This window comes from Colletotrichum gloeosporioides (genome assembly GCF_011800055.1).
Source record: "Colletotrichum gloeosporioides strain Lc1 chromosome Unknown consensus_77, whole genome shotgun sequence".
Taxonomy (NCBI): domain Eukaryota; kingdom Fungi; phylum Ascomycota; class Sordariomycetes; order Glomerellales; family Glomerellaceae; genus Colletotrichum; species Colletotrichum gloeosporioides.
Genome location: NW_025544722.1, coordinates 306,592 through 328,206, shown reverse-complemented (window position 1 = coordinate 328,206; position 21,615 = coordinate 306,592). Strand labels below are relative to the sequence as shown.

Below are 21,615 nucleotides of genomic sequence, written 5' to 3'. Positions count from 1 at the left end.
TACACCCGCTCGCAGCACCGTACCAGCAACCGTCCGGGCGTACATGATGGACGACGACCCCTCACGTCCAGCCAGTGAAGTGAGGTAAAGCAGCACAAAGATGCGCGTTGTGCATTCGATGAAGATCTCGCCAGGTCGTCAGAACAGGCCAGCTTTTCTGTTTCCTGTTTCTCCTACGGCCCGGCCGGAGACAGGACAGGGTTGCAGCGCCAGGACCAGCGGGTGCCCGCGTACCCGGCCTCTTTCGTAAAAGGGTTGAAGATATCCAAAGTTCCCAACCTCGTTTTGGCGATGTGATTGCTGACTCTGGCAATGATCCACGCAAGCCGGTTCTCGGGCTAGTGAGCCATCTCCAGTGTTATCCTTCTCGCCACGTGCGGCTAGTGAGAACATTCCGCACTTTGCTGCAGAAGCACACGAAGCAGCACCAAGATTTGGGTAGGATCGACCATCTCCTTTTGTCAGTCTTTCTCTTGGCCGGTACGCAGCAGGAAGCGGGAGACGACGGTCAGCGGTTGAGGCCGTTCAACGTTGAGGTGGGAGGACGGCGTTGCACTTGCCCCTCGGGCTAATGTGGGATTGAGTTTACACTGTGTCTGTCAATCCATATGGGCCATGCCTAATCAGACGGCGGCGCAGCCTCCAAGTGAAGCCATCTCTGAGGGTGTGCTGCATCATTGCATCTCGAAAACGTCGTGGCACGGACCCTTTTGGGCTTGCTAGCGTTACGGCACTGCACACTCTCTGCAGCGCATGTCGCATTCGACGCGACAAGAAGATGCGGTCCAAGACCGGATGAAAAGAATGGTGAGGGGCTTCAGATATATTCCAGCGACAGTTAAGGGACTTTTTGGGGGGCGACTGCCGGCAGAAGCGTCCGCATCGAGCAAGATCACGACCCGTTGCGTCGACCTGCGTAGTTCCAGCCCTCGGTGCCGAAGCAGGACGGACATATCGACGTGGCAGAGCATTGCTTCTAAGTTTTTGGGCCTTTTCATTCGAACGGTTCTGCCAGTTCCCTCCGTCAGAAGAGGTCCTTCAGAGTTTGGACCGGACTCTGTTCGAATCGATGCGAGGAACAGATGATGGAAAAACTGGAGCTTGGATTACCATGTCTCGGGAACAAGCCAAGACATTTGAGTGTCTCACCATTTCCCACGGCTGGTCTCCGCGCCTGCAAGAGCCCCCGAACATGCTTCGCGAACACCGGCCGACGTTCTCTCTGGAGCTAATCAGGCTTCTCGGGTCGGGACTGGGTAGAACTCTTCGTTCACACATCAGACGATCAGGATGCACTAGCGTGCCTGCTGCCTTTTTCTTCCACGGATGTACGTGCCAGGGCAGCACCGTGGGAGTGGTAATGCCGTACGAGATGCCATCATGCCTGCGACAATCATCGGCTTGTCCTTAGCCCGTCAACACCATAAATAGGTTTCAGCAGTAATGACAAGAGAAGACAGGCCTCCCTAACCGTGAATTTGGAAATTCTGCTCAGGGTCAATGCAACAATCATCCCTCGCGACGACGGGCAGCCAGCCCGACTGTCGTGGCCGTGAGAGCTTCGTCAAGCAGGTTTTGGGCGCACGCGATAGACCCCCTCCCCCTCCAACGTCGTACTCCCCCGAGAAGCGTGCATGTGGCTTGCTTGAGTAGTCCAAGGTCGAGATCCGCTCCCAGACGTTCAGTGTGGCTGTTGTCAAACCTGCCAAAGCTGCTGCTGGCGTGCGTGTCTCATCGACGGACCGACCTTCTGCTTTCAAGTGCGTCGTCTTTCTAACGAGGGGCACACACACGCGCGCGCATTGGCGACGACGATCCTCATCAACATCGCACACTAGAAGCTTCGAGCCCCCTTCGGACGACACGATTCTAGAATACCGCCGTTTGCCGACTAGCGCGGCGCAACGAAACCGTTTTCCCGCCTTCCCCTACTTCCTTTCCAGCGGCTCGCAAGCTGCATTTGCATTGGGACTAGGCCACCCGCGGGATATCCCTCGTTGTGTGCGCGCAACCCTGGCCGTTGAGTCAGTTAGTCATGTGTGAGTGTGTGTGTGTGCCGCCGTCCTCCGAACATGCGTCGATCAAACTGTGGGAAATCGGCCGGCCAGGACCATTCCATCGCTGGCGCCGATTTGAACACAACCCACCGCAGGTCGCGGGCCCGATAAGGCTCAGCCCGCAGAACCTCAAGCGATTACAGATGCGAGCCGGCGTCTGTGGTTGGGACGAAGAAGCGGACTTGAACCTGTTCGCAGTGAGCTGACTCGACACCGCGCGCACAACATCATTCTCCGGCCAAGCTTTTGTCGGAAAAGCCGAGTCACGCACTCAAGCATGCACATAACGATGACGATGTCCAATATAACCTGCAGCGGGACACATGCATACATACACGCACGCACACGGCTTCGAACCAGATGGGTGTGTCTTGATGTCGCTTCTTCAGTCTCAGATCGAGACATGGCATGAAGTTGGCGGAGGAGCGCAACGGAGAGCACCCGGGGGAAGGCAGGCACAGGTTCGGCACATCGGCGACCGAATCCGAACTCTGTCGCATTCGAGAAGCGAGGAACGCGCAGAAGAGAAAGACACATATTAACCCCTTCACCGATACTGTGATTGGGGAGCCTGAAGTTGCATCTACCGCTGCAACGTGCTCTCCACGACGACTGGAAGACCGCGGATGAATTCCCAAAGTACCCCCAAGTTTGAGATCTATGCGTCGTGCAACACCCGGAAACATGGTTGCTTGTTCATTCCAAATCGAAAGTGTCGGGAAAGGCTGGGGCCCATGCAAAAAGCCCAGCGTTGTGCGATCTGTGATCTCGTCGTCCCTCCCCCCCCGTCCCATCCCCATCCCCCTACCCCACTGATGGGAAGTGTTTCACACTTATTTTCAAACATCCCCCAAGACGAGCATATCCTGGAGCAGCGTGTGTATGTTGAAGAAAGAAGGGGAGAAGACTCGCTTCTGGATCCAATCCAAGGCCCGGCTGCTCGCCGAGGTTCTGCCCCGAGACTGGGCTCCACGGGACGATCTTGCTCTCTTTCTCCAAGACGTCGTGTCACCGAAGGGGCGGGGTATTGTTGCGTCGTCCTGCTCGCCGCCGATTGATGACTGCAAGTGACCATCTCATCTTTGAGGGAGAGGGACCTTTTGGAAGATCCGCTCCGTGTCAGAGACATCAGGTCGTTGGAGCGGCGCGCGCCCGCTGCTTTGGATCAGACGACGTTGCTGATCCAACGTAACCAACCCTTCATCCCGCACAGACGGGTGCTTCTGGACGCGCTCTTCTCGAATCGAACGAGTTTAGACTCATGCCTTTCTGTCAAACTTGTCAACCATCAAAAGAAGGAACCCACAGACATAAACTGCCCAGCCGGCCGGTGGCGACTCGTGTGTTTGTGTGTTTGTTGCACCCATGTGCAGCCTACCCATCTCACAAAAGAAGAAAGTAAAAAAGAGGTCATAGCTGCGCCGCAATACGATTGCCATTCCTACATGGGACGGATACACACTACGGATTTGTTTCAGACGTCTGTGCTTAACTTGTGAAGAAGAAAAGCTGGAATCCCAAGGAGGGGACAAATCCGAGAAAGGGCCCCCGCCAAAATGTCACCACACCGGTATGCAAGGCGAGCAAGAGAGAGAAGGAGAAAACGATGATGGGCCGGGCGCGATTTGGGAGGGACCTTTCGGAAAGCTGAGCCTTCTTGTTGTTACTGGGGGGGCTTAAGAGGGTGTGACCTTCGATGGATGGAGGGGGAGGGTATATCAGACGTCCCTTATTACGATTCTTCCCACACCGGCGAGAGCGTTCCTGTTGTAACAAACTCCCCGCCCTGCCGCATCGCAAGCAACCGTAGGGTCTCCACCGGGTTGACACCGTGACCCGGCTTCGGCCAAATCGCCGTCGGGGCTAAGCCTTCCCAGCAGCAAATCCAAGTTCAGGGTCCGTAAGGTGTGCCGCCTTTTGGAGGAGGGGCGCAGAGAAAGACACACACACAGAGGAAGAGATAGGTCGCCGACTCGCGGCTGGCTTTTCCGACTTTCCCAGTGCCTGTCTGTCGATCAATTATCACGAGGGAAAGAGAGAGAGGGGGGGAGACGGAGGGTTTCGTTTGGCGGGCGGGCATTTGGGGGAGCGAACGGCCTCTCTCTCCACACCGGGAGGAGGGAAGCGCCGCTTGGGGTGTATCCCTCTATCTATCTCCATCACTCGTATGACGAATTGTTGGCCGCCGGATCGCATTTCTTGGTTGCGACGCCGCCGGGGCGACTCTCAACTGGGGCTGGGCTGGGCCGGGGAGGGTATTTCGTTTCAAGCCCACACCTGCGCTCCGCTCTCGAAGTCATGTTGGCGGTGGGTGCTTGCTGCGCGTGCTTCGTGCTTTTGGCTGCTGCACCTAGCATGACTCTCTGCTGCTGCTGCTGCTTCTCTCTTGCATGTGGTTCCGGAGAGAGCGCGCGCGTGGCGCCCACTCACACACACACAGTCTGTCTGTCTTGCATGCGAGCAATCCGGGTAACGGCGCAAGGACCCTAAACCGACATGTTTAATCGATTTAAATGTGGGTCCAATCCCTTCTGGCCAATCGAATTGCACCGCTTCGCAACGCACAACATCATATCCCACAACATCGTGGATCTCACTCAACAACGGCCTCATGGCGCAACGGTAGCGCGTTCGACTCCAGATTCTGTCCTGCGACCGTTTCTGAGCTGATATCGAAAGGTTATCCGTTCAAATCGGGTTGGGGTCATCCAGAAGAGCGTCTGATCGTTCAAATCAGTCTTTTTGGCCTCGTCGTTGAGTTTTGCGAAGTTGGTGGTTTGTGGTGGTGATGTTCGCACACAGTCCGGGCGACGTGTGTGTGGCAGGGCCGGGCGCGGGGCTCTTGCTGACTTTATGGGAGCGTCTTGCTATTGAATCCCGTTACGAAAAAAGACGGAAAGAAGAGGAGAGCGCGTGCTGGTTGCTGTAGAGTTGCTCAAATTGAATGGCTTCTTAGTGAACATGATGATGCTGATGTTCAGCAGCAAGCGACGTCTCCGTGTCTTCAAGCCTATACTAACTCTATTTCGCCAGGCCGGTTCCCTTTCTATGAATCGGATTTCATCGTTCCAAATGGCGCTGATGCTGCTTATGCATCCTTCCCAAGAGATGCCACGACAACATACTTCGTCCTTGATTATTCACGGGACAGGCAGAACTACCATGCACTAGCTCCATTATCAGAAAGAACGACATGATTTGGTCTACGTCGCGCATTGCTTATTATATGTCTGACCAAAACATTGTTTGATCCGGGGTTGGAATCTTCACCACCAAACCGAGTTGGCATCAAGGACTTCAGAGACAGCGAACCCAGGACACCCTCCAGCTCAAGCACTCAGTCACAACTATTTAGTCAATTGGAAAACCCAAAGGTTCTCTGTGATGCTTTCTGGTCCAATGGCCCCTGACAAGTTTTCTGAAGGCATCACATGGCAAGGCTGAAGGGCGAAGACGGAGTGAGAGATCAAGACGCTATTCCATTCTGTCTAACCCTAGACAAAAGTATACTCGCTATTTATTCATCGCTCTTGCTTCCCTGCTTCCTTTCAGAGACATGCAGTTCCCAACAGAAGTCCTGGACAACTTCATCGCTAACGGCGACAGCTCATGACAGTCATGCAAATCCAGGCAGTAGCTACGAGACCAAAGATCATATTCCCGGCGATCCCAAGAGGCCCAGGTCCAGGTTCCTCGTTGTTCTGAGGACCCCGACGACCGGCACCGTCGTCCGTCGTCGTCGTCGTCGTCGTCGTCGTCTGAGGGATCCGATGTCCAGCACCGTCGTCCGTTGGCGTCGTCCCCTCTGTCGTCTGTTGGTAATTTGAGCCCACTTGACTCAAGCGTGGAGACGGCGTCATTGGCTGATATGAGGGTCTTCGTGACGAGTGCTGGGCATCGGGTGGCCCTGCGGGCGCCTCTGATCCTCGCAGACGTTGCTGTTCAACTGACATGCCCGCAGGGGGGGCCGGCAAGACGTCGTGAGGAATGGCACTCGGGGGCAGCTGGCCCCGGTATGGAGGCGGGAAGATCCCGTTGTCTCGTGCGTTGGATGCGTCCTCCCATCGTCTCATCGTGTTCTCCATGTTGTGAACAGAAGCCCCTATATACGCCACCTCACCGGCCACAGCCATGACATTATGCTGCATGATCCTCTCAAAGTTGGTCAGATGCTCTTCTTCTTCGTTTGAGTACCGAAGCCGCATTGTGCTTGAGTCGTGGGCTGGGCCATAATAAAATCCGTCGCAGTCTCCGTCGTCGTAGACTGGATAGTCTGCACTTGAGCTAGCACGGGCAGGGGACTCATCCGGGGACGGATAGCGGTCTAGATCCCACGTCTTCTGCGGTACAGAAGCTAAGCCAACCCATGGAGAGGAAGGCACAAGTTTTTTGACTGTCTCTTGGCCTTGGAAATATGTTCTTTTCTTGCTCTTGCGGTCGAGAGAAGCCGGGGCATCCCATGGAGAGGAAGGCGCAGGTTGTTTGACTGTCTCTTGGTCTTTAAAATAGACTCTTTTCTTGCCGTTGAAGTTGGGCTGGACTCTTTGCTCGCCCTTGAAGTCGGAGTGGACTCTTTTGAGGCCTTTGAGGTAAGGCTGGGCAACGACGGGCTGACCGAAGTACTCCCGGACGTACTGACGGGTGAACTGGGGGTTTTCGGAGGGATCCTTGTCAGGCACGTCTGAAAGAGGCGTGTCTGGACGCGGCGCAGCTGGACGAGCCTTATCCGGGGGAGGCACATCTGTACGAGAGGCGTCCGGACGGGGCTTGTCCTTGCGCATTCCCTTATCGTTGTTGTCATCTTCGTCGGCGTCCTTCTTTTTGCTCTTGCGGTCGTCCTCACACCTGCCCTTGCCCTTGCCCTTGCCGTCCTTGTCTATGCCCGCTACCGTCGAAGCCTCACTGGCGTCAGACGAGTCGCCAGAGGAAAGGTTAGTTGTGTTCGCAGGGGCTTTCAAGCTGTTGAGGTCAATAAGTTCCGCGCATGCGGGCTTAAGGTCGCTGGCAATGTAGCCGTGGCATTTCTGGCTGTCCTGGCCGCTGCCCGCTGGGTATATTTCCACGAAGAGGGCTCGATGAGGCTGGGTTGCAGACATATTTGCAGTTGTACGTTGAGACTGGGTTGCAGACGTATTTGCAGCTGTACTTTGAGGAGGGCTATGCAAGGTTGCAAATTGAGGCCGAGGCGGTCGTGGAGGCGCAGGGTATGTGGCATACTGTGGGTTTTGCACACCATCTGAAGCACTTTCGGTGGGTGAATACTCGCGAATGCTCCGGGGTCTCTGGGGTGTGGGAGAGCCGCCGTTCACTAATGGTCTGGACGAGCGAGGGCCTTGTGCCGCAGCCTCTTGATCTTGAGTAGGGGGCTGCTGGGCGACGGTAGAGCTTGAGTGCTCGTCATCGACGGTTGAATGAGGCATCTCGTGGATGTTATGATGTGATGAATGTGATAGTGGGATGAATTCAGAATGTCTTGGTGATTTTGTAGTCGAAGAAAACGTGTTCTAATGTTGGGCTGACGTTGATGTTTGGAAAACGAGGAACGAGGACGTCAGAGACAAGGACGGCATATATAAGGACGACAGAAGCAAGAATAGGAGCAACGAGAACATGAACAGCAAGGACAGTAGCGACAACAAGACGCTTTCTCTTTCCAAATTGAGACTGGGGAAGGTACGTTTGCTAAAAAGTCAACAGCCAGTGCTCTCTGAAAGGAGTGGCCCGTCAAGGAGGTCGTCACATCTGACTTTCTTGAGGGATGCGAGGCGACAAGAAGGGCAGTAGCAAGAACAATAGGGGTATGAGTGACAACAACTGACAGCAGTAGGTATAGGAGTAACATCAGTTATGAGGCATGACGATGGGGTTGGCAAGAATGCCTCATACATGCCACAGAAGGCACGTTTACTCAGAAGATGAATCCCCCCACCCTTTTCCCTATAAATGGAAGCCTCTTCATCAGACACTGCTCTTGCCTTTTACACCATCTTCTTCCTCCCCCCTGATGTCTTCCTCGCCGCTTCCCCTTTCCACCCGACCGCGGTCCCTCCTGACCAAGAACCAAATCGCCCCAGTCAGAAAGAACTGAACGACCATGGTGCCCACGACGCTCCTGAACCCGCGGCGGAAGTACGGCGCCTCGACGGCAGGGAACTGCAGCAGCTGCGCCCAGGCGACAATGGCCTGCCCGATTGCGTTCATCGACGCCGTGACGATGGCTCTCTCCTCCGCGTCGCCTGCCATCGTCACCGTCGCCCACGCCATCGTCAGTGAGGGAATGGCCCCCTCAAAGCCGTTCAGCATAAAGGCCGCCAGCCGCCCGCCCTCGCCGACGTTCCACGCCACCAGCATCACCACGCCAATCAACGACGGCACCGTCGCGGCGATGGATAGCCCTGCAAACCAGCCCGTGCGGTCGGCGAGCGCACCCGCGGCGAAGGCGCAGACGATGGATATGGCCGTCGCAACCGTCGGGAGCGTGTTGATGCGCGTGACGGAGTACGTCTCGGGGAAGGCCTTGAGGTAGAGCGAGAAGGGGGACCCGCTGGGCTGGAGGTTCTCGTTCATGATGGTCCACTGCGCGACGAAGAGGTACCAGTGCCAGCGATTGAAGACTCTTTTGAAGATGTCGCGCGAGACCTTTAATTGGGGCGGCGCCGTGAGGCCCCCGAGACGCTTCTGCGCGAGGGCGTACTGCGATGCGGGCAGCAGCTTCGGCCGCGAGCGGGAGGGCACGTCGGGGAAGACGAAGAAGCCGATCAGGGCGATGGGGATGGTGATGATGGCGTCGACGATGAAGAGCCAGCGCCAGCCGGCGAGGCCGTGGACGTGGTGCAGATTCGTGTAGGCGGCTGCTTGGAGGTAGCCGGCGAACATGGTCCCCAGCGGCGCCGCGATGTAGAACAGGGCGACTCTGCGGCCAATCTCTGAAGGTTTGTACCAGCTTCCGATTACGTAGATTATGCCAGTGAAGGAAGAGGACTCGAACAGGCCTGTAAAGAAGCGCATAGCGTAGATTGTCTGCACGTTCTGCGCCCAGGCAAGACCGAACGTCGACAGACCCCAGCCGATTTCGAGGACTGGCAGGACGATGTTGATGGGGTAGCGGGTTAGATAGTAGCACGCCGGGATCATGGAGGTGCAGTACGAGGACCAGAAGACAATGGTCATGTAGTTGAGCTCGTTGCCGACGAGGTTGAGGTCCTCCTTCATTCCGCTGGTCTAGTAAGCTTGGGAGACTGTCAGTGGGAGCAGAGCAACATACCTGACGTAGGCGTTGGTCAGGGATGACTGGTCAAGATACTTGGTAAAGAAGCAGAGACAGCCAAAGATCAAGATCAACAAATCCAGCCGCAGGACGAGGTGCTTCTCCTCGCTTGGCGTGTCGCGCGAATACCATCGGAGGGCCGTCATGAGGCGAATCCACGGGCCTTCACGAGAGGACCCTCGAGGTTCCTCGGTGATATCAGCCGGGCCATCAGCCACGGCTGGCGACTTTTCCGTCAGCGCAGGCATCATAACAGTCGGCGTCTGAATTGAGCTCAATGTTACTGTCAAGCTAACTACAAAACATCGTGGGGCATGACGTTTATATCAATACCGTGGAAGTTAGGAAAAAGCTCATCAGCCATATCGATAACGAAGAACGACCGACTCGCACGTCGGCACAGAAGCTCGCTTCCCCATTCGGCCAACATCCGCAGCGATGGTTGGGCGACGGGATGGCGCAATCGCTGCCCACTATGATAGCACATGGCATCTCCATCCGAGTCTCCCAATGAGACCTCATCGTTGCGTAGCATTCTGCAAAATCGCAGGGTGGGTCTGTGATAAAAGACCCTGACATTCGGAGGCTGTCCACTTAACCAGTGCTAAGCTTTTAAGGCGCCGGGAACCGGTGGGATGGGTCAAGAACTCATTCAACGTAGTGCTTACTTTTGGCCTTGGATTCTTCTTGTTGGCTGAGATATGTCCTACGAGAAAAGAAAGCGAGTTACAAAGCCGTCCTGACGGGAAACAGTCTCATTAGTAGTACTCATTGCCTCGCTGGAGCCCCTAAATCCAAACTTTTGTATAATTCAGCCTCTCCGGGTCAATCTTTCAGTTACTCCCACCCCCCATTTCCCCCATTAAGCGCCACAAGCTTATCTCCGCCTCTTCTCCTTCACCTTCTTATCCGTTTGCTGCGTCGTGCCGACCAAGAACCCCTTCTTCACTCCCACGGCCGTCCTGCCACGCGCCAACATCGCCTTCTTAGTACCGATGGAGTACTTGTGCGACTTGGGCGCGAGCCTCTGGTCCTCCTGCTTCACCACCCGGAACACGGTCGACCCCACGACCTCGTCCTTGGGGCCGCGGCCCTCGCGAGAAATCTGCGCCTTGGCCGTGTTGAGCTTGCGCGCCTTGCGGGGCTGACCCTCGGCGCCGTCCTCGCCGTCGTCTTCCGAGTCGGACTCGAGAAACTCGGCCGGGAGCTCGGCCGGCAGATCGAGTCTCCGGCGGGTGGGCTTCTTGGGCGCCGCCGCGTCAGCCTGCTCTGCGTCCGCCAAGTCCTCAGCCTCCGCTGCGGCGGTCTCCATCTCCTCGTCCTCGTCGTTTGCCTTCTCCGCGGGCGCGGGCTTCTGGGCCTTGCGGACTGCAGCCTGTTCCTGGAGGCGGGTGTTGCGCTCCTGGCGCTTGCGCTTTTGAGCAGCGGCTTGTCTGCGAGACGATTAGTTTTTGAAAATTAATCAGGTCACTCGTGTAACGTACTCTGCGATGGCCTTGTTGGCAGCTTGGGCGGACTTCTTCGCCTGCACCGCAGCCTTGCTCGTCGAAACAGCCTCAGGGGCCTCGTCCGAGTCTGAATCGTCCGCCGCCTCAGCAGCCGGCGCCTCCTCCTTCTCCTCCGCTTCCTGCTCCTCCTCGTTTGCGGGCTCTGGCGACTCCTCCGAGTCATTGATGACCTTGTCCTCCACCTCCGGCGCCGGCTGCTCGGGCCCTGTGATGATGGACGGCTCCTGGACGTCGGCGCTCTTTGACGGGGTCGAGTCCGCTTTCAGCTCCACCACGAGAGACGACTTCTTTTTTGACGACGGCCGGGCGCTCTCATCTTTCTTGGCGGAGCCCTTCTTGGGGGTGGCTCTGGGTGTGGACTTGGGTGTGCCCTTGGGAGTTGCGTCCTTTGAGCGGACGGGCAGCTTCTTTGGTGTGGTGATTTCTCCGGGCGACTCGACTCCCGAGCGCAGCATGTTCCGGGTGGTGACCATTGTGAATGAGAGACCGGCAGGTCGTGTGGCTTCCCGCGGGGGGAGGTGGCAAACCTTGTTTTAATGCGATTCCAGGGCGGGATTATGTATTCCGGTAGGTTTTTGCAGGACCTTGATATAAGTAAACAATGCGAAACGCCTCGGGTCCCTGGCGACGGATGAGTGTGTGAGTTCGATGGTGTTGATGAGTGAGGGCCGAAAAGTCGTCGGGGGAATGGTGCAGTCGCAACTTTTTTTCGAGGTGGGGCAAACCATCAAACAGACGGTATTTGATTGGCTGTAAAATTCCGACCCACTTCACTCATCGTGAACCTCAGTCGAGCTTCCTACATCGTAGCTTCATCTGAGCACCACTGCGCCGAGGGCACCCATGACCGCATGAGCTGACCCGGGCGACCAATTCCTTTGATTCTGCCATTGAGATTCTGAGTCAAGGTGGTCTCAATGCAGCAGGCTTGCCGGCTGAATTGATCTACACTGAACCCCGAATTTCATCCTCTCGGCCCGCTCAAATGCTGTCGATGGACCATCATTAACCAAACACTCATCGTGCCACCCTCACACACTCCATCCTTCACCATGTTTCGCTTCGCGAGAGCTCATGCCTCTCACGGCCGGCCTCTCGTGGCCAGCGTTGTCCCCCGGCCATCGCCAGCGCTCAACCGTCCACAAGCCGTCGCGACGGGCGTAAGAACCATTCAACGGGCTCCAACCGGAAATCGCAAAGCCCGTCCAGACCCCAGCCTAATAAATGAGAGAGCGCCCATAAAGATCCAAACACTGACGATACCCAAACGCTCCAACGCTCTCTTCCGCATGTTGTGGAAGACGCTGGAAATCCCCGACGGCGACCCCGACGAGACATACAAAATGTACAGCGCCTACCTGTCGGCCCTCGCCCAACGCAGGGAAAACAAGAATTGGGAGTCCAACTTCCTTGCACGTGAGTCACCTTTTTACATGATCCGTTCTGACTCCCCTTCGATATCCAAAATACATCTGCTTACCTGCCTCCGCCACAGAGACAAGGGCGAACGGCGCCGACATCCACAACCTGGCCCTCTTGATCCTGGACTTTCCCAACATGCGCGAGGAGGAGAAGGACCTCTTCTTCCACGTCCTCAACACGGCTGCCGGCATCGGCTACGACGCCTCGGCCCTGTCCCTCGGCCGGACCCTCATCCACAACAGCGTGCCCAGGACCTCCCCGTACTCCTACTGGGCGCCCCAATGGGGCCACATGCGCGACCACGTCGACTACCTCATCAAGCTCGGCCGCGACGCCAATGCCGTCGTCCTCGAGGGCATGCTGGCCCTCAGCCACAAGACCGAAGAGAAAGACCGCAAGGCCCTTGCCGCCTTCCAGCGGGCGCGCGTGCTTGGCGACGAGATGACGTACTTCGACTGGGAGGCGGGCTGTCTCACGGGCATGGCCGAGGCGTACAAGCGCCTGAAAATGCTGAAAGAGGCCCATAACACATACCGGCTGCTGGCGGACAAGGGTTACGCGGATGGGGTGTACGAGCTGGCCATGACGGCCCCGGAAAGCAGAGACTATCTCCCTCGTCTAACCAGGGCGGCCGTCTCTGGATACAGAAAGGCTTTTCAGCCTCTTATGAGCGAGCATCTGAGGCTGTCAAGCGAGTACAGGAAGAAAGGTGACGAAAAAAACGCGGAAGAGCACCTGTTTTGGGCGGCGGAATATGGAAATATTATCAAATATAGGAGGACTGTGAAATAGGACAAAATGTATTACTACACGAACTGCGGCGCCATTTTCTCTCTTCCTCTTCCTTTTCTATCTAGGTACATCCCACTCAGGAATACTCCGCCCGATCCTCCCAGCCGGGCTGCAGGTAGCTCCAGTCGCGGTTGAACTTGAAGTCCGTCTGGTACTGGCCGTACTGCACCAGCTTCAGCCCGTCCAGCTTCGCCCCGGCGTCCGTCTGCGCCCAAAGGCTCACGGCGATGGTGTTGCGGCCGCGGTTGTTGATCACGCCGGGCGGCACGGGGAACCGCGTCTGCGGGCCGATGTGCGGCACGTACTTGCCGTACTGGTACCCGTTGATCCAGAACATGACGCGCGCCGTCGTGCCCGCGGGCGCGGAGAACTCGACTCCGAGCGGCGCGTCGAGGTCCGAGTCGATGTTGAGCGTGAAGGTCGTGACGTAGAAGGCGATGCCCGCGCCGGACAGGCCGTCGAGCGGGGACTTGTTCGCCCAGGATGAGCCCGAGGGCGTGAAGCCTGGGAGGTGCCAGCCGAGCCGCTCCGGGTGGAGGCCGCCCTCGTTCATGGGCCCGCGGACGGGGTCGATGTTGGCCTCGCCGCCCGCCGCGCCGGCAAGCTTCCACTGCTTGAAGCCGGTGGCCGTGCGGGTGCTCCCCGGCTGGAGCTGGGCGCCGAGGATGCCGCGCGGGTTGTTGATGCCCTGGCCGGTTGAGGCCTGGTCGTGGCCGTGGTAGTCGACGACGACGGTGAGGACGTTGTCCGTCGCGCGCAGGGCGGCGCGCGGGAGGGCGAGGGTCTTGTTGGTGGTCGTGGCCGCGGCGGACCCGACGTCGCCGCCGATGGGCTGGCCGTTGAGCCAGGCGGACCAGCCGAACGCCAGGCCGCCGGAGGCGGTGATGTTGACGGACGTGGCGTTGGCTCCGTCAAAGTAGCCGCGGTAGATCTTGGCGCCGGAGTAGAAGCCGTAGTCGGAGCTGTAAAGGACGGGCAGGGTGACGGGGGCGTAAGGGCTGGGCGTGGTGGTCTTGTTGCAGACGACCCAGCGGGAGTCGTCATAGTCGCGGGCCGCCTCGGGGAGGGCGTCGGCGGAGCGCCAATTCTTGAGCTCCGGCAAGGCGACGGTGCGGTCCTCGGCGCCGGGGATGGTGGCGGTGAAGGAGCCGTAGGCGGTTTTGGTCGCCGGCAGGCGTATGCCGTTCCAGTCAATGGTCTCGATGGGCTTGTCGCCGACGTAGGCCTCGATGGTCGTGGCGCGGTCGTTGTCGCCGGAGACGTGGAGGACGCCGTGGGAGATGCTGGCGCTGCGGACGAGATAGGGGCCGAGGACGAAGAGCTGCTCGTCGGGCTTGACGGTTGGGTTGCCTGTTGTGGCGGGAGCCCAGAAGCGCCACGCCGTCTTCTGCTCGAGGAGGTATACGAGGACGCCGTTGGAGAACTTGACGGCCGTGGAACCGGCGACTTGTTTCCAAGTGAATGCGGCGTGGTTTCCGTTGCTGGTCTCCGTCACGTCGGTATCGCCGTGCACCTCGAAAGTGAGATTGCCCTCGTTCTTGAAAGCAAACTGTCCAGTCTGGCCTTCTTGAAGGTAAAAGACGAGGACTTCGTTGTCAAAGACGCCGTAGGTGGCGACGTCGGCGGACGAGTACAGCAGAGTGTGCTTGCCAAAGGTGTAGTCCGATACAAGAATCTTGCTCTGACGGCCGTTGAGAGTGACACCAGGAACCGTGACCGCGCCGGCCGTCGTGTTGAGGGTGACATCGAACTGGATCGGGGTCATGGACTTGGTGCTGGCCTGCTGCACGACGGTGAAGCCGGTCTGGGTATCGGGGTTTCGGAGAACCCAGCTGAAGGCCGACGTCGATGAGAGCTGGTACCCGGTGCCGTTGCCGATCATCTCGACCTTCAGGAGCTCGCTGGATACTCTGGTGAAGAGACTGATGAGCTTCGTTTGGAAGAGCTTGCTCCATTGCTCTCGAGTCTCGCGAAGGGGGGCAGAGTAGTCGTAGGACGTGTAAACTTGGGGTGCAGCAGCTGTATGTCGTTAGATATGCTAAAGCATGCGGAGCATCCCACTCACAATGACCCCAGTTGGTTCCCCCGTACGTCATGTACAGGCTGAGCAAAGTGACCCGCTGTCCAATGTTGTTCTTGTAGTAAACGTCCGCAAAGCCCGGGTCATGCTCCGATGCGCACTGCAAACGTCGTCAGTCATCCCCCGTTTCTACCCTGCTTCTTACACGCACCTGATCGTAAAAGGTCTGGCTCCCCCAGTTCGAAAACCAACCCCCCTCAAACTCAGCCAGGTAGCTCGGCTGGGTGAAGGAGTAGTTCTGGAACCACTGGAAGTACGTCCTCACCACGTTGAACCCGACCGTCGGGTCGGTGCAGGACAGGCCGCCGGGGTAGCTGTCGAGGCCGTAGACGTTGATGGCGCCGCCGACGTTGTTGTAGTCCGTCGACCACGAGCGCGAGCGCATGCCCTTCTCGTTGTGCGTGAGGGGGACGACGACCCCGGCGTCCTTGAAAGCCTTCTTGATCTGCTCCATGTACACGACCGCGGTGTTGTTCGCCTGGTAGACTGTCTCCTGGTACTCGTTCTCGACCTGGTTGAGAATCACGGGCTGTTTCTCAAGTCAGCCTCTGCCACCATCTCATCTTCTCCGTTGAAGCCACTTACACCGCCGTTGGTGATCTGATTCGCGGCGATGATTTTGCCGACCTCAGTGATGAACGGCAGCCATCCCTTGTAATAGTTCTCATCAGAGGTCCTGATTTTTCCGAAGCGGCCGTCGGAGCCCCAGAGCGCGAGGCCGCCGCCGTTGGTCTCGGCCTTTTGCCAGTTAGCAAAGAATTCTCGAGCGTCCGGAGCCTGGCTGTCACTCTCACATTACAGTACGGGCCCGCTCGGGCGATCACGTATAGGCCGGCCGCCTTGCAGTCGTCGAACAGACGCTGGATATTCTTCCCGGCCGTCTCGAAGTCGAAGACGCCCTCGGAGGCGGAGTGGTAGGACCAGAAGAAGTAGATGCTTTTGTTTCGTCTGTCAGTATTGCACCCACTTGATGGCTGACCTGCAAGACATTTAGCCTACCTCACGGTGTTGAAGCCATTGGCCTTGAATTTTTGCAAAACATCCTGCAGACACTTAGCAGGAAAAACGATGGCGAGCAACAACCTCGTGACGTACGAGCCATAAATCTGGGTTAGGCAACCGCTGGTAGTGAAACTCTGCGGAGCTTTTCTTATCGTCAGCAATTGCTATAAGTCCCTAATGGTGAGAGGGGCACCGACTAAATAAAGACCCTGGTGTTGTTCACCGACAGACTGTACTTGTCCCAGGACACCACGTCCGTGAGGCCATTGTCAGTCGCAACGGCCCCAGAGACCAACAGCCAGATCAGAGCCGTCACCGTCCTGAAGAATCGCATGCTGGGATACTGTCAAAAAGTTGCCAATGTTCGCGCCCAGATCTTGGCAGGGTCGAAATCGCAATGGCTCGCGTCGGCATGAAGCAGCCAAGAGATCTACCCCCCGAGAATAGAACGCCAGATCGTAGTCTTTAAGAACAGAGCCTCACATCAATTGCAAGCATACAATGAGACCTCTTTGGTCGCGCGGTATCGCGGGAAATGAGGCCGAGCACGACAGTTTCGTCATTCCAGCAATCAGGTTCACTACCGTCTACTTCTCTTGCGGGGTATCCCAGTCTCTCGCCATATTGTCACTACGCGCTCGAGGCAGGGCTTTGGCGGGCCGAAAGGTGCAATTCTTCCGTTAGCTCACGTGTGAATTGACCAAACTATGGCCAGCGGCAAAAGGGCATGGTATGCAAGGTCGAGCTGCCAGTTTGGGAGAGGGCCAAATGGAGATCTCGGCGTTATGGCAGCCGAGGATTTGGGCTGTTGTCCGTAGATTGCGGGGTTTAGGGAACTGTGATCACCTGGAGATCAGAGGGGCGGATAGGCGTGCCTGTCGGATGGCGAGGAGTCTACGTGCAGACAAGCTTTTTTGGGAATGCACCGATGCATCTTGGCCGATTCTTCCGTCCAAGACAAAACGTAACGTGATTTGATTCAAGTAGAGGAATGCTGTGCTGCACCTTGACTACACATGCTGCTGCAAACCAGCCTCAGCTTTTCAAGTAGGTAAGCTTAATTGCGCCCGGATCGCCGAAGCCGAAGGCAATGACTTGAGGGTTGATTTTGACGTCGAGTCCATATTTGGAGGTCCCACGGCAGGAACTGCTGCAAGCCATGCTCACTGATGCAAAGGCTTCTCCGCGGACGTATTTCTTGCACCAAAACCAGGACGGCAACGGGAGGTCTATTGTCAAGAATTCGATTACCGCACACTACTGGATACTAATTGACAGAGAGAGCGAGTGTAGACCTATCTATACCCAACAATCTGCACTTCACAAGTCTATCTTCGCGGTTGAGTGTCGGCAATACCTCAGCTGTTGACTGCGCACCGGATGTCGACCTCACCGTGCGCTCATTGCGTCAGGAGGAGAAAGAGGAATGGCAACAAGAAACCTCTGTGGCCATGACGACATCGAGACCGAGGCTATCACCAAGGACAACCTACCTGAAAGGTGACAAGACCGTCGAGCTCGAACACGAACGACTGCAAGCATACAATGGACGATGGGGTCCGGGGCTGATCCTACCCATCAGTCGGATCGAATCGCGCGACGTGCCTGTTGGAAGAAGTCAACATTGGAGCTGCTTCAACGCGTCTCACGTAGCCCCGACCGTGATCTCGTACACGAGACGTTGTCAGCCAAGTCGATGCGGGCGTTAGAATCCTCAACATCCCCAATGACCTGTCCGGAACGGAAGGTGGTGTCCGACGGTGAGAGTTGACCTTTGCGTGACGTCGCCGGTGAACCTGAAGCTGGCGAGCAGAGAATGATAGCTGACGACATGGTCGCATCTCTGCAGGCGGAATATCAATTCTGTGGTTGAAGGTGACCTCACCGGGACTCGTATAGACGACATCGCGACTCTCCTGTTTTCAAGGCTGTCCAGCCAAGACCCCACCAACACCAATTCAGCATCGAACCTGACTCAAACCGCCTGCTCGAGACGATCACTGGCAGCGCCGCGACGGCCTTTTGAGGTCGGTGAGGTCGGCGATGGACCACCAGCCCCATGTCCACAGTAGCCGGGCGACTGGTTCCTCTCAGGGCGCGCGCGCGCCCGTGTCAGGCCTGAATGTCGAAATCCGAACTCTGGCCTACGAGTTGGTCGACACTTGTCAACTGAACCCAGCCATCCATGCTTCCTAGAAACTTGGTTGACTTTGTTGGTGAATCGATAGCGCCGAAGCTTCTATGAAACCCCTGAGCGAGGTTACATCTGGTACCAACCATCTTACCAGCGATTGCGGGCAATCTAGCAGAAACAGGGGCGAAATGCTCTACCGGGGAGAGATGCTGGACGTGCCGCTGAACAAGACCAGGGTAGGCGAAATACAAAGGGAAGCGAAATGCAACTGAAAAGGGTGCATTCGAGCCCCTTTCGAGCGATGATGGCACTTGGCAGGATGCCCCTCCCATCAAATTTTGCACAAAGCAGAGGCGCTCAGTCGGCCAATTTTCTTTCCCTCACCCCGGATTCTCAAGCAGACCCTTGAATGCCGTGCGGGAGTCGGAGAATAACCCTCGACCACCAACCACCCTGGCCAACGACTTTGCAGCAATAGCACCAACGCAGACGACGGGTGAAGTCGGCGACTACCTTGCGACGTTGTGCAGGTGCGACGTCGGCCTCGAAGACGGATGGGATCCTGGCGATCTGGACCTCTCGACTCGTTGACCGAGAACAGTGGCAAGCTGGCGCCCTGGGCGTTGTGCCCGATGCACGCACCTGGTTTGCTTCCGTGGGCAGCAGATCTTGATGCGATGACGCTCGTGGCCGACAACGAGCCGGTGGCGGCCAGCACCGTGCGATGGCTGAGCAGCGAACAGCACAGACGTTGGCAACGTCCTGGCGCTGGCGCACCAGCAACAGCGACTGCCATTTCTTCATGGCCACCGTGAGGATCTACCCGACGGCTCTGCAGGTTACCGCGTGCGATGGCGGGATGAGGTGTCCTTCAACTGTCTCTTGACGATCAGCTACACGCCTCGGACATCAGACCGATGGGTTGCACGGGTGACATCGTGACGGACGTCCACCAGCAGCCGGGAGGGAATGTCCAGACACAACCGTAAAAGCCAACTCATCCTGTCTCAAGAGGCAGGACACACACAGGTTCTTGGCAGGGTGTCCAGTGAGAAACTCCATGGAGCAGGGTCAATCGGTATGTGGCGTCGTCTGGAAGCCATCGTGCTTCAAAACGTTGTCCATGATTCGGCCGAGGAAAATGAAGGAGAACCAAAGACGGATTAGCTGTTCGCGAGACCCAACATGGTAGAAAACAGACAAAACGAAACAGGTGACCGAATGCGCCAGAAGGCAGGCGTCCCACGTGTTGGGCGCGCGTTGACTGCCATCGTGCCGTTTCAGTTATTCCTGAAAGGACTGAAGGGGAGCAGAGACAGTGACATTGAGTGGTGACAAGCAACGTGAGGTCGCAGCGCTCGTCCGTTCTGAGCGCAGGTAGCTATCGGGCTAACTAGGCTTTGGCCATTCGGAGCGCCGACTAAGACGAAACTCTGGTGTTGGATTGCCGAGCGTTTCTTCCAATTTTGGCAACACGTTTTTGGACTGACAAGAAACGGAGCAATTCACGACAGGATGGAGAAGCGGGTTGAAGGAGCAGAATTTTCTTTTTGTTTCATGGCCGTCAAACATGTGTGCGGGCTGACACGTTGCGAGTGGACCTGGAGAAGAGAGCCGTTCGCAGCGACGGTGTGCCATCTGCGCCGATGGTTCAACATCATCATCGGTGCTATGGCCATGGCGGGGATGGCCTCTCGAACCCCCAGAATGATACCGAGTCAGCAAGGCAAACTCTGTCTGTCTCTGCATCCCGCTTTCGCCTCGGGCGAGGACCAAACCGCGTTCTGGTTCGTGCAGATGGGGGTATCCCCTCGACTGACAGCGGCATTTTCAGGCAAGATCCTAGAGAGAGGTCTGCGAATGGGAAGCGATGGGAAAGGTCCAGGTCGGACTTAGGGAGAGGTACTGCACAGTAGCATCTGGCCAAGTTGCTTCTCTCGCGTTCTCATTGCTGCGAAGAAGTCAGAACTCTGGGTCAAACTCCGCAGGGTGTGGGATCAGAGATTTGGGTATGACTCTTCCTTCGTTTTTATCCCTCTTTTCGTCTGCGTCTGCATCTTCCCCTCACTTGACGTGCTGGGCGCGCGGTGAAAAGCTGGAATGGGCAGAGAAAAAAGACTCAAAACATGACAAAGCATCGAGCATCGTGCAGATGGCGCAGGCGGGCATCCCCACAAGAGGTGCATCAGCGTGAGCCCTAAACGCAGGAACAGGCGCATCTGTTGGACCCAGCAGTCTTCGTCCGATGCAGATGGGACGAATGAGAAGCGACGGATTTGCTCGATCCTTGGGCCGCGTAAGGGCGAGAAGTCGCCTCAGCATCGCATCGCAGCGCATCATGCCAGGGTGCCAGGTGCTCTTGGTTCAGGTACCAGCGGGTACGTATCTTTTTGGTAACTTGTAAGACGTCGCGTCGGGTTTCCTTCTGGCGAACGGCAACAAGCGATGGCAGACAACGGCCAACATCCGTACGTACGGGCGAATGTACTTTGCAGCAGAGAGGGAGACACTGCATCTGCATTTGTGTCTCCTAGCGTCAGTCCAAAGCCGCACTTCCGACCCTCCATCGCGATAGAGACCCTTATTCGCAAGGTGCAGTGGCCGGCGCCGAGAGATTCGGATCAGGAGATCAGAGACTCATCCATTCCAGCCAGCCCAATTGGCGAGCATCCTGTCCCAGGTTGGGCTTGTCTCAGCTTTATTCCATCTCCAGAGAGATGGTCCCAGAGATGACGACCAGCGGGGGAGGCGTGGAGGGGGTGTCTCTGATTGGGAGGTGTCGGAGAAAAAGGAAGCAGGAATAGAACATGTGGAAATGTGCCGCAAGCCCCCCGAGGCATCAACCGACGCGGGCTGGCGCTGACTGGTGGTGGCCTTCTCGGCTGGCTGGAGGAGGATAACCAGGCTATTGGGAGGCGATCTCATCGCTGAGCCAGCCAAATTGCAGAGGCGACCTGAGAAGCGACTGGTCGTGGAAGCCCAGAAAAATGTAGGTAGCGAATCTGGGAAATCTGGGAGATGGTGCATCTCAGATCCATCCCTTTCGTCATTTGTGCCATTCTTCCAAGGTCCAAGAGGTCCAGCCTCTGGCCGTGGAGCTAATTCCCGCAGACCCCGCCGAGAAGCATCGGAGGTTGGTGGCGCCGGGCGGTGGTCTCTCTCGTGTCCTGGTATGTAGTGCCGTCTCTGCCTTGTCGACTGTCGTGACTGCCTGTATGGAAGGCGGTAATGGTGGCCTGTCTTTGCCCTGCCCTGCCCTGTTGACGGCCCTGTCCTCGCTTAACCGGGGAATAAGGCCTGGTCTGCACTCTTCTGCAGCATCTCCCGGTCGCTTCCAGGAGTGACGGATGGAA

At 57.1% G+C, this 21,615-nt stretch overlaps 5 protein-coding genes across 5 annotated transcripts; 1 reads left to right on the top strand and 4 right to left on the bottom strand.

Moving 5' to 3' along the window:
* Positions 1-5,570: 5,570 nt before the first annotated feature.
* Positions 5,571-7,477, bottom strand: GCG54_00007792 (uncharacterized protein; the record flags this gene model as incomplete). The annotated part of the gene is made up of 2 exons (XM_045407769.1): positions 5,571-5,947; positions 5,992-7,477. The coding sequence occupies 2 exons, from the start codon at positions 7,475-7,477 to the stop codon at positions 5,571-5,573; spliced, it is 1,863 nt and encodes a 620-aa protein (XP_045259504.1).
* A 538-nt stretch (positions 7,478-8,015) lies between these two features.
* GCG54_00007791 (putative transporter SEO1) lies at positions 8,016-9,572 on the bottom strand (the record flags this gene model as incomplete). The annotated part of the gene is made up of 2 exons (XM_045407768.1): positions 8,016-9,273; positions 9,322-9,572. 2 exons carry the CDS (start codon positions 9,570-9,572, stop codon positions 8,016-8,018), a joined length of 1,509 nt encoding a protein of 502 aa, XP_045259503.1.
* A 629-nt stretch (positions 9,573-10,201) lies between these two features.
* Positions 10,202-11,305, bottom strand: GCG54_00007790 (uncharacterized protein; the record flags this gene model as incomplete). Its single annotated transcript, XM_045407767.1, has 2 exons — positions 10,202-10,757; positions 10,809-11,305. The coding sequence occupies 2 exons, from the start codon at positions 11,303-11,305 to the stop codon at positions 10,202-10,204; spliced, it is 1,053 nt and encodes a 350-aa protein (XP_045259502.1).
* Positions 11,306-11,884: 579 nt separating this feature from the next.
* GCG54_00007789 (uncharacterized protein) lies at positions 11,885-13,046 on the top strand (the record flags this gene model as incomplete). Its single annotated transcript, XM_045407766.1, has 2 exons — positions 11,885-12,248; positions 12,328-13,046. The coding sequence occupies 2 exons, from the start codon at positions 11,885-11,887 to the stop codon at positions 13,044-13,046; spliced, it is 1,083 nt and encodes a 360-aa protein (XP_045259501.1).
* A 76-nt stretch (positions 13,047-13,122) lies between these two features.
* On the bottom strand, positions 13,123-16,471 carry GCG54_00007788 (putative beta-galactosidase C; the record flags this gene model as incomplete). Its single annotated transcript, XM_045407765.1, has 8 exons — positions 13,123-15,065; positions 15,112-15,226; positions 15,278-15,655; positions 15,712-15,864; positions 15,921-16,062; positions 16,126-16,169; positions 16,222-16,270; positions 16,326-16,471. Coding segments are annotated over 8 exons (2,970 nt in total), but the record flags the coding sequence as incomplete, so codon positions are not given.
* Between the last annotated feature and the right edge of the window lie 5,144 nt (positions 16,472-21,615).